Raw genomic sequence first — 13977 nt, forward strand, 5'->3', positions numbered from 1 at the left:
CACAGATTCGTGGTGTCCACAATGATCTACAGCTACATCAGGGGTCATCAACTCTATTTTTTTTGACAAACACTTTAGGGACCAGGCATTCACATAAAATGGAATAAAAGTTTAATTTTGGCCCAATAATATATTCATCATACTGTACATATCAAACATTGATTAATTGTTTAAGTTTTTTGTCATGATGCATCAAAAACAGTGATTTCAGTTTTTTCAATGAGGACATTTTTGGCCCTAGGGGTTTTAGTGTGAGTATTTTAGTTAACCTTGTTTATAATAGACTAAAAATTAAGAACACAGTAATGCACAACCTGGCATATATTATTAAAGATATGCATGGATTTAAAAAAAAAAAAAAAAAAAAAATATCCTAAAACGTAAAAGACAAAAGCACAAACGTGTCTCGCTGTATTTAAGAGTTAATCTGTGTTATTCTCAGCAAATGTTTTCCTCTCCCGGGGGATTAATAAAATAAATCTGATTCCAGTTCTGATTCAAACCTCTGACTGAACGTGTAATAAATAACATTAAGTTTAAATCCACTCACATTCTGCTGAGTTTTATGGATGAAACTGTTTAAAACGTTATCTGTGACTCAGTTTGTTCAAGAAACAGATGTCGTCGACGTGAGAGTTTATCACCTCAACGGCAGGCGTTAACGTAAGACACGGTCAGAATTAAGAGTATGATGAGTCTGCGAGGCATCACGCGGTTGTTTTGTGACATAAATGCAATTATTTCTCTGAAAATGTCACATAATTCCGTCTCCATGTCCGGATTCTCTTTAATATTTCACAAACGTAACGAGAGGCTTGTGTTTTTTTTCTTGCTTTCAGCCTCATTAGGTCTGATCTTATTAATATGCAGGCAAAAAATAATGAGGCTGTTGATGTTTGTCACCACATTTTCACTCACTCACTCTGTTCACATCACAGCTGCTTCGTATTTAAATATATATCTTTTTATGTCTTATTTATCTCAGCAAACTTTAGCAAAACTCTTTTTGGAAATAAAATAAAGTATAAATATTAAATGTAGTTTAAATGAGAGTGAAATCTCACCTCGTTATTCAAACAGAATCTGTTTTTATTCTCACTTAAGGTTTGAAATTCAGCAGCTGTCGTCAGGGACCTCTTTTAATATTTATTTTATTTTTTAAAAACACGATAATTTCATCTGCGTTTGTTTCCATTTGTGTGACATTTTTTCTCTCATCTCTGACAAAATATTTAAGCTTATTTACATTTTTGGAAAGACTGAGACTAAAATTATTTGCATAAATTCATGTTGTTATTGTGAATTTATGGGTTTTTAGATTTAAAACAGGGGCTTTTAAATATTCACTTCAATTAATTTTATTATTATTTATTATTACTATTTTGTGATAGACATATCAATGTTCTCGGCTCTGAATCGTTGCTGGAATCTTCACTTGTTTTCCTGTTGAACAGCAGAAACAGACACTGACACATGTTTGTGATCAGTGTCACCTTCACGAGGCCAGAACCTGCTCCTGCTCTGGTTCTGGTTCTGGACCTCAGGGACGTCGGTGGAAACATCCCTCGTCTGGACGTCCAGCTGTCGTACATCACCAGGAGTTTGTCTTTGGAAAAGTGATACAAATAAGATATGGATGGATGAGTTCATGGGTTCACGGAGAAGTTCGCAGACTGAAGCAGCCGAACATGAACGGATGAGTGATGGCGATGTGGTGAATCAGTGTCTCTGAAATGTCAGTGTTAAGACGCTGTGGATCTGTGTCTGTCACTGATGTTATTTCCTGTGTCCACCAGAAGACACCTGGACTTCAAGACCTCAGTCTCACTCTGTGTGTGTTCTTGTATTTGTCACTTTGTGAGGACCAAGGTATAAACCATACAGAGTGAGGACATTTTGGCTGGCTCACCTTTAAAGGGCTTTTTGGTGGTTAGGGTTAAGGTAAGGGGTTAGGGAATGTATTAAATCTATGGGGGTTGTACTTGTAAAACTTGTAAAACTTGTAATAGTACCAGGGGAAAAAAGTGTAAATATTCAGAGAAAAAAAACCTACTTATAATATTAAGAGAAAATAAGTGGTAATATTACCAGAAAAAACATTTTTAATATTTTTAATTAAATAATAATAGTATGCGGAGTAAGTTGTAATATTATGCGAAACAGTAGTAACAGTACAAGAAAAAAGTTTTAATACTATGCAAAAAAAAGTTGTAATACTATGCAAAAAAAAGTTGTAATACTATGCAAAAAAAAGTTGTAATACTATGCAAAAAAAGTGGTAATAATATGAGGGGTAAAAGGTGCTAATATTCTGCAAAAAAAGTGGTACTATTACAAGAAAAAAGTGGTTAAATTACAAGAAAAAACTGTGTCATGATGACAAGAATCTTGTGAAGTTGTTCTTTAGTTTGAGTTTCATAACTGAGGAAATTCTTCATAATTTTGAATTCCCTTAAAGACGATTGTATATTATATACCTTACCAACAGAACTTTTCTTATAAGGATTTTCGTCTACGTTTTGTTTTCCTCTCACTGTCCAAAATATGTAAATGTCCTCAGCAGTAACAGCAACAACAGCAGTAACACCGGGATTATAATCAGGATTATCTCCTGCATCGCAAGCAAGCAGCGTGAACATGGTGTTGTGTTCGGAATTTTGATTTTGTGACTTTCCTGATTTTAAATCACGTTCCCTGAATGTGAACGTGTGAAAAACAAACGTTGAACATCATGAGTTCCTGATATCATGCGACCCATACATTTATCTTCTGTTTTTATGGATTTCCATATGTTAACATTCATATGTTTCAACCCAGACAGACACTGTATGTGTTATGTATTTTAGTTTGGCAAAGTAGTAGGCTAATCTTGTCCCTCAGCAGTAGTTCACATATATTTTCTCTTAACCCTACAATGTTTGTTACCAGAGAGCAGTACTTCATACAAGCACACTTCAAAAAAACCTGGAAGAATCCCTTTAAAACAGCGGCACAGGTCTCCATTAGCACACAAAACAAAACAGTGCTAACAAATTAAGACTCTTTTTATTTGAAATTGTTCACCTTTTACACACTGACAGTTAATATGCACAAGCATTTGTGGTCCCTTTGGCCTGAGACACGATCTGAGACAATGTGCGGCTGGATATCCACTCACATGGCTTACAGCGCCTGGGAAGCTCTCTCTCTTTCAAACACACACTTACATGGACAAGCACGTGTTTGTTGTATGAACTCTCTCTCGCACTCTCTCTCACACACACACACACGTACACGGACACACACGTACACGGACAATGCAAGGACAATCACAAACACGCACATTACGACATGTACTCTAACCATCTAACACGGTCTAGCCATCGAATGAGGACATCAACAGAGGGAAAGATGGGCTTAAAGTGCAAACAGGAAGAGAGGAGGGTCTCGCTCTTATCATCAGTGGCAGCCTCTTTGACGCCTTTACAAGTAGCATTAAAATGTGTTTTCTGTGATCAGATTGGAATTGGATAGCGCCTGATCACTAAGTACAGGTGTAAAGACACCCACGGACGGATTGTTATCCGATCTGCCACAGCACTTCAGGAGGTGGTCCCAACGAGGCTCTGATGTGTCTCCCCCACAACAGCTACTTGGATTGTAATTGGATAGCGCCTGACCATTTGGTAGTACTGGTGTAAAGACACCCAAAGTACGGATTGTTATCCAACTGCCAAACCAAAATGGGAGGTGGTCCCAACGAGTCTCTGATGTGTCTTCGTTTTACCCACAACAAGTACTCGGCTTGTGCCTGACCACTTGTAAGTACAGGTGTAAAGACACCCAAGAATTGTTATCCGATCTGGCAAACCACTTCAGGAGTTGGTCCCAATGAGTCTCGAATGCATCTCCGCTTCACCCAAAACAACAACTCAGATTGTAATCGGATAGCGCCTGACTATTTGGTAATAGTGGTGTAAAGACACCCAAGGACGGATTGTTATCCGATCTGCCAAACCACAATGGGAGGTGGTCCCAAGAAGTGTAAAAACACTTGTAAGTACAAGTGTAAATCTGATCTACCAAACCACTTCAGGAGTTGGTCCCAATGAGTCTCTAATGCTTCACCCACAACAACTACTTGGATTGCAATTGGATAGTGCCTGATCACTTGTAAGTACAGGTGTAAAGACACCCAAGAATTGTTATCCAATCTGCCAAACCACTTTGGGAGGTGGTCCCAACAAGTCTCTGATGTGTCTCTGCTTCACCCACAACAACAACTACTCAGGATTATAATCAGATAGCGCCTGACCATTTGGTAATACTAGTGTAAAGACACCCAAGGACGGATTGTTATCCGATCTGCCAAACCACTTCTGGATGTGGTCCTAACGTCTAAACACATGTGGTGAAGCGCTGACTGGTCACAGAAAACACATTGTAATGCCAGGTGTAAAGGTGGTCGTAGTTCATGAGCGACGCTAATCCTCCACCAAAGCAATGATCTTAGTGCCGGCACTGTAGCTTTACAACAATATCGACCATACATAAAAATGGAAGCAGTCTTCTGGTTTGCCAGCAGGGGATGAGGTGACTCCATTTGCAAGGAAACCTGTTGGAAAAATTTGCTTTTTCTTACTTGACTTATGATATCATAACGTCAAACATTTTCCTGAGGAGTTAATCGTCTCAATTGGGAGTTTTTGCTCTTCTTCAAATTTTTTTAGAGTTTTGTAAATTATATTCACTTTTAGATAAATAATAGACCATTATGTACGAAAAGACAGAAAGTATCATACAATGATGGCGACTGAACGTCCGATTTCAAAAACTGACAGCATCGGTCAAATTGTGAATCATGAATCTTCAAATTGGGAGTTCTTTTTGCAACCAGAAGACTACGACCACTTTTTAGCCGTGTATCCACCAAGTGGAACGGTTCGGTTTGGTACAGTACGGTACAGATCTTTTTCCGTTTCCATTTGGAATAGGACCAAAAATAACCAGCCCCAAATGTTCCATTCTTTGGCACCCTTCCCTTGGGGTACCAGAGTAAAATGGTATGGTGCTGGACTGGATCCACCCATGACACCCTACTTGGAAGGCTAGCTACCAAGTAAGGGAACTGTTCTCGTCGTAACGCAAGCCTGACCCAGGTCTTTACCATTCCAAAATGTACCAAACTGAAGCGTACCATGATGGAAACACTGCATTATATACAATCTGCTCACAAAAAGCATGTCCCTACGGTATTTTCAGTTCAAACTGCTCCTCACATCTTGAAATAATGACACTGCATAGTTCACAGGATTAGTCTTATACATTATTGCGGTATGATGACGGTCCAACTCTGGGTTCTGAGCAGCAGGATGGCACAGGAAAAAAAACATGTACGCGTCCAGGTTTTTCAGTTGGACTGGTGGAGTAAATCCATCACGATACGTTGCTGTGGTTTAGCTTTGAATGCAGGATAATCCACATGAGAACAGGTGAAAATCTTGCGTGACGATGTTTCAGCATCCCAGATGCATAGAAGAAGCGCGGGTGCTGCCAACGTGACTCCTTGGCCTGTTTTTTTTTTGTTTGTTTGTTTGGTCCTTGATGGATGGTGGAGCAGCTCCACCCACACCCACACAGGTCAATAAGGGGCGAATAGGACCTGTGGGTGGGAGGTCCTGACAGGCCCGGGCGCCGGGCGGAGCAGCGCCGCAGGGAGGGACTGTGTCTGGAAGAGGGCGGGAGTCGGGGCGACGTTCGTGGTGGGGTTCGTGCGGTGTGCGAAAGAGTTGCTGAGGGCCGCTGCGACTGCGGCCAGGTGAGCCGGGATGATCTGAGCGCTCAGAGGCTGACACTGACGCTCCTTACCCAACGTCAGGTTTATCTGCTGAAATAACGGAGAAAAATACATTAAGTTAAACTTCATCAAAATCAACATTATAAACATATATTATATAGTAACTGCGCATGATTTGAAATGTTATGGTTCTCTACAGAGCTCCCCCTGCAGTTTTGGAGTACATATTTATTTCCTCTCCTCGCTTTTCCCCAACAATGGTTTTCTCTGCTTCTTTTTCTTCGGCTCGACCACGATGAACGTCTAAAATAACGCTATCACTGCCATGATTTTGATGCAGTGCGAGACCTCCTGACTCTGAGGACTCCAGGTAGGCGGCCCTTATATCGTAAGGCTGGTTTTCCGCTAACAGACTGTAGTAATCTCCCCGCATCAAGACATTTAACTATCACTATGAAGCTGTTAAATTAGGGTAGTTTAAAGCATAGTTCTGCTTTAAACATATCATTATTGATATTATTGTTATCTTTGGTCCATAAAATAACAATAATTACTCAAAACAACCCATATTTAAGCCAAGTGGTAAAGCCAATTCATCGTTTCCGTGTCAGTGATGGTACATGGGCATTTTCCCCTTGATTTTTGACCAGAGGGATGTCTATGCTTACTAGCTTCACAGTGTCATGGTGTCCCATAGATTGACAGATACTCTCCCTCAGGGAACCAATGGAATCCCACCGAGAGGCCTACACCCGCCTCCTGCAACTGCCAAAACCCCAGATGTGCCTGATTTGGAGGAACGTTCAATTGTAGGCTGCCAGATTTCAAGCCAGCTTGGAAAGTTTCCCTTTTTGTGACAAAATGATTCACTGATAACTGTGTTTCTGACTAGAATTTTGGGATGGAATAAGCCACGCCCATGCTGCTTTTTGTCATTAAAAAAAAAAGTTAGTTTCGATCAAAAATCCATAGTTTCTAGAGGCGGCCAGTTGCCTTTGGACACCTCCAATTGGCATAAAGTAGCTTGATTTTAACAAACGCTAATGAGCCGTGGCCAAAAATGACGCCTCGTATTCCGAAACCCAACAAAACCAGAATGCAGTGTGTGGCTGTTTACATAGGAAAACCTGGAAACCAGGACCAGGATCAGGGAAACACTGACATAGACAATAAAGCGTGGAAATCACTGAATCAGTGAACCCGTATCCATGAGTCTGCTAAAGTGCTGAAAGTGTTGTCATCCAAGAAAATTAAGCAAAAAGAAATTGCTGCTTTAACTGGAACAAAAATAATTCTTCCATAAACAAAAACTTGCTGCCAAATATTAGTGATGGATTGATGATTTGATCAGCTTCATTGAACCCTTGTAGCTCTGCATGTGACGGTGTCTTTCCGTAGCAGACAGATTTTAATCAACAGTGTAATTGATCTATCAAACATCTGGTTAGTCAGATTACTGCAGTGGAAACTTTGACTTGTCAAAGTCAAATTTTGATGCACACGATCGCCGAAGAGTGAAGTCAGGTGCATTTTCAGTGTGTAAAAGAAAAACGAATCACAGGGAAAGAAGCAACATATAACCTCTAACACCAGCCTAATCGGGTGAAAAGGTCACTGAAGTTATCCAGCTTAATCTCCTGTATCAGTAATGGAAAAGCTGCCGTCTCGCAGCAGCGGGCCGACAGCCGCTGTCACGGCTTATCAATCACCCAACTCGGGCATCGTGACCCTGTGGGAAACATTCTTTACTCTACACTCGTCAAAGAAGCTCCTCGCCGTTAACTCAGTCAATGATGGGTTTCATGAAAAGTCGTTTCCCCCCCTCGCTGGTAACTCCTGACACTCCGTCACAGCAAACAGTGTGTGTGTCTGATGATGAATGCTCTTTTCTGAAAGGATGGGAAGTCACGATTTCCTTTATCTTTCCCACATTGGTCTATACATCACTCAAAAATATGATAATTTCAAAAGTCACAAATCAAGAATTCATGTAAAGTTGCTGGTGGTCAGTTTCCATTATTGGGATCATTGTGGAACGAGGAAATCATCAATATTTGACACTATAAAAGTGTTGTTCTAACACACTTGCTACTCCTTCTAAGACACTTAGATAATACCCGACATTACTTTTGTACCAGACACACAATTTGTTCTACACAGGTGCGAAAGTGCGGGTAATTCCTGTTACGACTTTTGCTTTACGACACTTCTGGTTGCCACTTAGAACCCTTAGCCTAACTCTTATCACAAAAAATGGCTTTGTTACGACAGAGTATTAGGGTATAATACAAACTGAAGAGAATATTTCAAAAGTAAAGTCAGAATATTAAAAAGAAGTCATACTACGAGAAAAAAGTAATAATTTGATAAAAATAATGGTGTAATAATACGGGAAAATTTTTTGAATAGAATAAAGTCGTAATATTAGAGGTGAAGTAAGTAGTTTATAGTGCCATCTAGAGGAGAGGCTGAAATTTACAACAAAGAACTGCTCTTCCGCTCACCCCCTCCCTTCCCTGAGCGCTACGGTATCCTCAGCCGGTCAAATGTCGTCCTCGTCGTCTTTCTCCGTGTCAGCAGATGAGGTTCGTGAGGCGAGGGAGAGGGCGAGCTAATAAAGTCTTGAGAATAAAGTCTTAATATAATGAGATTCTTTGCTCATCTTGACGCAGGTTTTGCAGCTGGTAATCTGATATTTTGCTTGAATAATAATCACGACTATTCTCCAAATATTAAAATAACAATAATAATAATGATATTCTTCTAGTCTCATACTTTGTCCTTAGAATCTCCAAAACAATGTAGCATCCCTGTATTGTTTTTCTGAGGTCATTCAAAGTTGATTCAAACCCAAGCTGTGCTCACACTGCCCTCTGCTGGACCATGTGGCAAGCACTTTCTTTAAGTTTTTAATCGCTCCACCCCCAATTTCAAATGGAAAAACACATTTTATAGTCACAGTCCGACAACATACAGACCTAGTGATGTCATTTATAAGTGCCACCAGGGGGCAGTCATTACACAATTCTTGTTTTTCACTTGTAATGTTCACTAAAAATGATATATGATCAGCCGCCTGTTTTTGTGTCACTAGAGAATTTACAGAAGTTCAATTAAGGACACAGAGCTGCACCTGTTTTCATTTAAGTATCAAATAAAAAATGATCCTGAATCATATCCAGTATTTTGTTAATCAGCGAAGAATGTGCAGTCATTTCACGACGCTTGTCTTAATTCTTTGTTTTGACCGCTCTGATCGACAGCGTGATGAAAACTGCCCAGAGGCACATCACACTCGGCGCTGCTCAGAATTAGTTCAAACTGACATTTACAGCCACCTCTAAACGCTATTTGACCCGCGTCTGTGTCTTTATCCATGTGATTTTTGTCAATAAAATATCAAGTTTTTTCAAATTAAATCGCAGCGTTCTCTCTGCCACAGGGTTTTTTTTTCTTCCATTTGTAATAGGATCCAGGGGAAGTGGACATCTAAGTGAATTAGGTGCCATCAGCGAGATTGAATGCGACTTAAAGAGCAGAACCTATAGTGCTTTAGTGGAGGGGAGTACAATTTCTGCCAGCGGTTTGTCCATAATTGTTCTCAGCACATATCGGGTTGGACTTTTTCTGGAGTGTTGCAACAGTGAGAGGGAAAGCAAGTCCATTAGTCCACAGCACTGACACTTTTATGAGAACCCTCTTTAAATTCTATAATGGTTATGTCCAGGAGACATGGACAGAGAACCCTAACAAGGCCACATGGTACGAGGCTGCTGCCAAAACATTCACTATTTCATAATTTCCTCATCACACCGGTGACCGAGATTGAGCTACATTATCAAATTAGCATTAATGCGTCCTATTCTGCATGACAGCGTACACACATTATCTCAGAAATTACTGTAGCAATCGCCGCGGCAACGCTCCGATAAGCTCATGCCGTGTCAAGTCGTTTATTTCAATCCAGGATTGCATCAACTCTTCACTAATATATCGTGTTTGTGATGAAGACAGATCGTTGCTGTGTTGAGTCCTCGCCATGTTCACAGTGAAGTTAAGGTCTGGAGTGAATGTGTGTGAAAATGATGAGTCATGCTCCCCGAGCCATTCTTGTACTATATAAATCCAATGAATTTGGGAATTGGCATCTTGGAATACGGCCAGAAAACGTGGTCTGTGACTATATTTAGGACATACCATTATAACACTGCCCCTCACAGGCTTGTATAGTCGTCACTAAGCCAAATATTACAGTATTCAAGTACAGAATGTTGTATTTTTCTGTCCTGGTTGAGTCTGGATGTTTTTGATGTTCTTCAGACAAGGTAGATTGGAAGGTAGATGAACTGCTCTGCTATCACAGATTATAGTTGAAAAGAGGTCGTTCTTTGGCTCATATTGCCTCAGAGAGATTAATGCCAGAGAAAACGTCCAAATCAAATTGGAAACTTCAGAGACTTCAGAGGTAACCCTTCTATCATCTATAATAATGTACTAGCTTTTCTTCCGTCTTTGGCTTCTTTTTCTTTGGGTCCGAAACACGTGCTCAACTGCGGCCACCAGTGGCACTGAAGTATTCCATATTAGGCTTTTAATAATTTAGTAATAGCAGTAGAAAAAGAACAGGTAGTTCGTCATGGTTTGATGAAGGGAATCATTTCCACACACCTGGTATACTACGTATACTAAGTACGACTGTTCGCACCTATCTACTGGTTTACCCACTCTTTATTTTAATACACACTGATCATCATGTCTGTTCTCGAGATTAAAATGAGACAACACAGATGTGTCCGAATCGAAGCTCTACTCACACTGCTGTGACATGAAATAAGATTTCAGTATTAATTATTAATTATTATTATATTATATGTGTAAGATCTGATTATTATGGAAGATTTTAATGTTTTTTTTTCTTTCTGGGGGTTTTGCTTCAAAATATTCACTTGTAGGGTGGTGCGGCACCCCCAATGGCCAGAATCACTAATACAAAAACAAATCTCCTGAGAGACAGGTTAAATTTTTAAAATCTGAATCTTATATTTTCTATGTTTATTTTTCTCTTATAACGAGGGAAAGAAACTTCAGAAAATTCGCTTATTTTTCTTTTTTGCTTGCCTATTCGGGCACCCATAGATTAGCATAAAACAGTTGAAACTACATTGAAACTTCATCATCTGAGGTGTTGGTCTCTAATCTCTCATGCGTCCTTAAACTTTTGATTGGATTTGAGGACAGATTTGTCCTCAATGTCGGATCTAAATACCAAAGTCTCAACAGGGTCTAAAAATGCCTCAGAACCTAACAGCGTCACATGTGTCATCACGTCTGTGTCCTCAAACACCTTCAGAACTGCTATTTGATTGTCAACACCAGGACTTATGTTGCTGATAAGACGACTGAGGCGTTCGCTGACTCACCGGTTGTTTGATCTGGCCTTTCGGCGGCTTACTGTAAGGGCTGTATTTGGGTTTTGCAGGTTTCCCTGCCGCTCGGTCTTTATGACGCCGACTGCTGATGTGCTAAAAAAAAGAAAAAAAAACAGAAATGCATCAGTGTGGTTTTAGAGCTCTGACATGCATGTGCACTTTCAGTAAACAGGACGTAACAGATCTTTCTCCAGTTCTGTCAAACCTGTGACTTGTACATGCAGAGAATCAACACTTGTCAAAGTCAAACGACTGCGGCCCGAGACGAGGCACTGCCCGCGTTGTTTCCAGCGTAAACACAAAGACAGCCATGCCGCCATGGGTGGGCAGCAGCTGCACGGAGACAGCTAATGGTCTGGAGACTGCACGCAGCTTATTTTCTATATTTATTAAGGCTAAAGTTGAGCAATGTTGTGGAAATTCACTGCTGCTGATGAAGAATGAAATAGAGAACTTCTGCTGGCCGACAAGGTTTTTTATTTTCGTTGCAAGGAAAAGGTCAATCTTCACAGGAGGGATCCTAGCTGGAGAAAAGACCCAGAGCATTGTGAGCCCTCCACATTTATACCTGGCAACTCCCCTTTCACATTCCTCCAATAGACAAAGTCTTCCTTTCCAGGCGGTGTTTCCCCCCCCCCTCTCTTTGTCTACTGTAGGTATCGGGGAGCCGACTCCCTGTGGATATTTTGTCAGTTTAGGCTAGACACAATACACAATACACAATACACAATACACAATACACAATATACAATATACAATATACAATATACAAAAGGACCTGTTATTCTGTGTTGGGCATGTATAGGGTGATGGGCAGTTGTAGCTTCTGAGACAAAGAAATTGAATTTACCATTATGTGTGGTGCAACATCGGCTGAGTGTTGTCAAAGTGCATGAATTTTGTAAATGCAGGCGGGTACAGGGGAAGTTTAATGAAGGGAGAAAAATAAAAAGTCCTGTGTAGCAGGTTGAGGAGACACAGAGAAACTGAGAAGGTACAAGCCAAACTCAGGAACAAAAGGCGGCAGCAGCAAAACTGATGAACATCAAGAGGAAACTGAAGGGCTGAACTGAGAAGGACAAGCGAGAGCAGGCAGAATAAATACCCGAGGGTTCTTCAGTGTGATTGAACACAGGTGAAACACACCACAGGAGACAATCACAGAGGCAGGAAACGAAATGAAAAGGAAAAGAAAAGCAAAAATGTTAGGGTTGTGATGTTTTCGACCCAAATGCAGGACAACCCACGGGAGAGGGCAGATTAAAATCCAAATTAAGAGGCTGTCACTAGTAAAAAATAATCCCAGAACAAAGAAAAATAAAAACGTACAAAGATACAAAAGCATGAGAGGAGCAAAACAGACAAAAGCAGGTCATCTAATACTGTGTACCACTTTACGGCAAGTGAAGGGTGCCAAAAAATGGAACCCTTCATGGTAGGGGCTGGTTATTTTAGTACTATTCCTAATGGAAACACAAAAAAACAACAAACCAAACCAAAATGTTCAACTTGATGGGGGTCAATTTAGAACAATGGGGATACCAGCAACCCTTTCAGCAACCCCAAAACAGCATTGCTAATTATCAAAATATGTTTTTATGTAGTTTTTTTTAATGGTCAATACACCAGTATGTAGAGATATATGATAAATAAAAGTATTATCGTTAACCATGAATTTTTAAATTGTACTGTTTTACAATAAAACAGTAAAGCACATTATTATTTCTTGATTAATATGTCAACTATCTTGCATTCCTGAACAGAAATAAATTGTTTCAGTGGTTGAACGAATATTTATTTTGACTAAAAATATATGGAATACTTAAAAAAATGTCACTTAACATGATTTTAACTTTAAAGCAAAATGTGTACACATGTAAATATCCCTCATTTAAAAATAAAAAGCAAGTAATAATAGATAAAAGGTAAGAGCTGTATATTTAGCATGTAATACAGATCATAAACAATATACGTGTTATTTTAGTCCAGAGAAACAACCTGTATGCAGCTTTATATCCCTATATATCTCGTATGTTGGGATATTCACCCTTCACAGCCCTACTGTCAATATTGTGCAATAAGAGCATTGCATTCAACAATTCTGCAAAAGTGATAGCATTGATTACACATGGAACTTGTCGTAAATCAGTGGCCTAATTAACCCACTTGGGAGTAACCACAAAAAAACAACCATCACTTATTATGACAAGAAACTGGCACTAACAGAGGTTACCAACATAAAAGTTTTTGGGCCCTTTGGCTCCGTGGATATATAAAAAAAAAACAGTTTTATCGACGTCTGTCTGAGATATTGCTTCATTCAGGCGAGAGGCAGGACTACATAAACAAAACACTGAAAATTATTGGTGTTTTTTTACCCTTCTCTCGTGCTGTTGTTGTTTTAAAATATTAAAGACCGACTGCAATGCTTCACAGATGCCAGTAAGCGCTGGCTCGGAGGCGAGATGCCATTTCAGGTTAGATAGCTTATGGTTTGCTGTGGTGAGAACCTGACCGCCGAGGCTGGGAAAGAGCACGACTAAAAATACTCCTCATGTCTGAAGGCGAAAAAAGAAGTTTAAAGGTTTCATTATAGCCGGTGTTTACTAAACAATATGTTCCCTTTGATAAATGCAGTGTTGTGTTTAAATGTTGGGGGGAAATATAACATCATTAATGTAATCTGGAATAGAAGCAACAGATGGTATACTGAAATAGTGTAAATAAAATGTAAGAATCTGTTATGACATTCAAATACACTCTGTTACCTTC

General features: G+C 39.8%; 1 protein-coding gene across 1 annotated transcript in view; it reads right to left on the reverse strand.

Annotated features, from left to right (window-relative positions):
* Positions 1-5379: 5379 nt before the first annotated feature.
* The window catches only part of znf385d (zinc finger protein 385D), a gene marked incomplete at its 5' end in the record, with an annotated part of 127914 nt that continues 119316 nt past the window's right edge, over positions 5380-13977 (reverse strand). Inside the window, 2 exons of the mRNA XM_083894509.1 lie at positions 5380-5866; positions 11197-11298. Of these exons, the coding sequence (XP_083750635.1) occupies positions 5621-5866; positions 11197-11298 (348 nt within the window). The 3' untranslated portion in view covers positions 5380-5620. The remainder of the gene's footprint in view (positions 5867-11196; positions 11299-13977) is intronic.

Source organism: Microchirus variegatus (assembly GCF_963457635.1).
Source record: "Microchirus variegatus genome assembly, chromosome: 1".
Lineage (NCBI taxonomy): Eukaryota > Metazoa > Chordata > Actinopteri > Pleuronectiformes > Soleidae > Microchirus > Microchirus variegatus.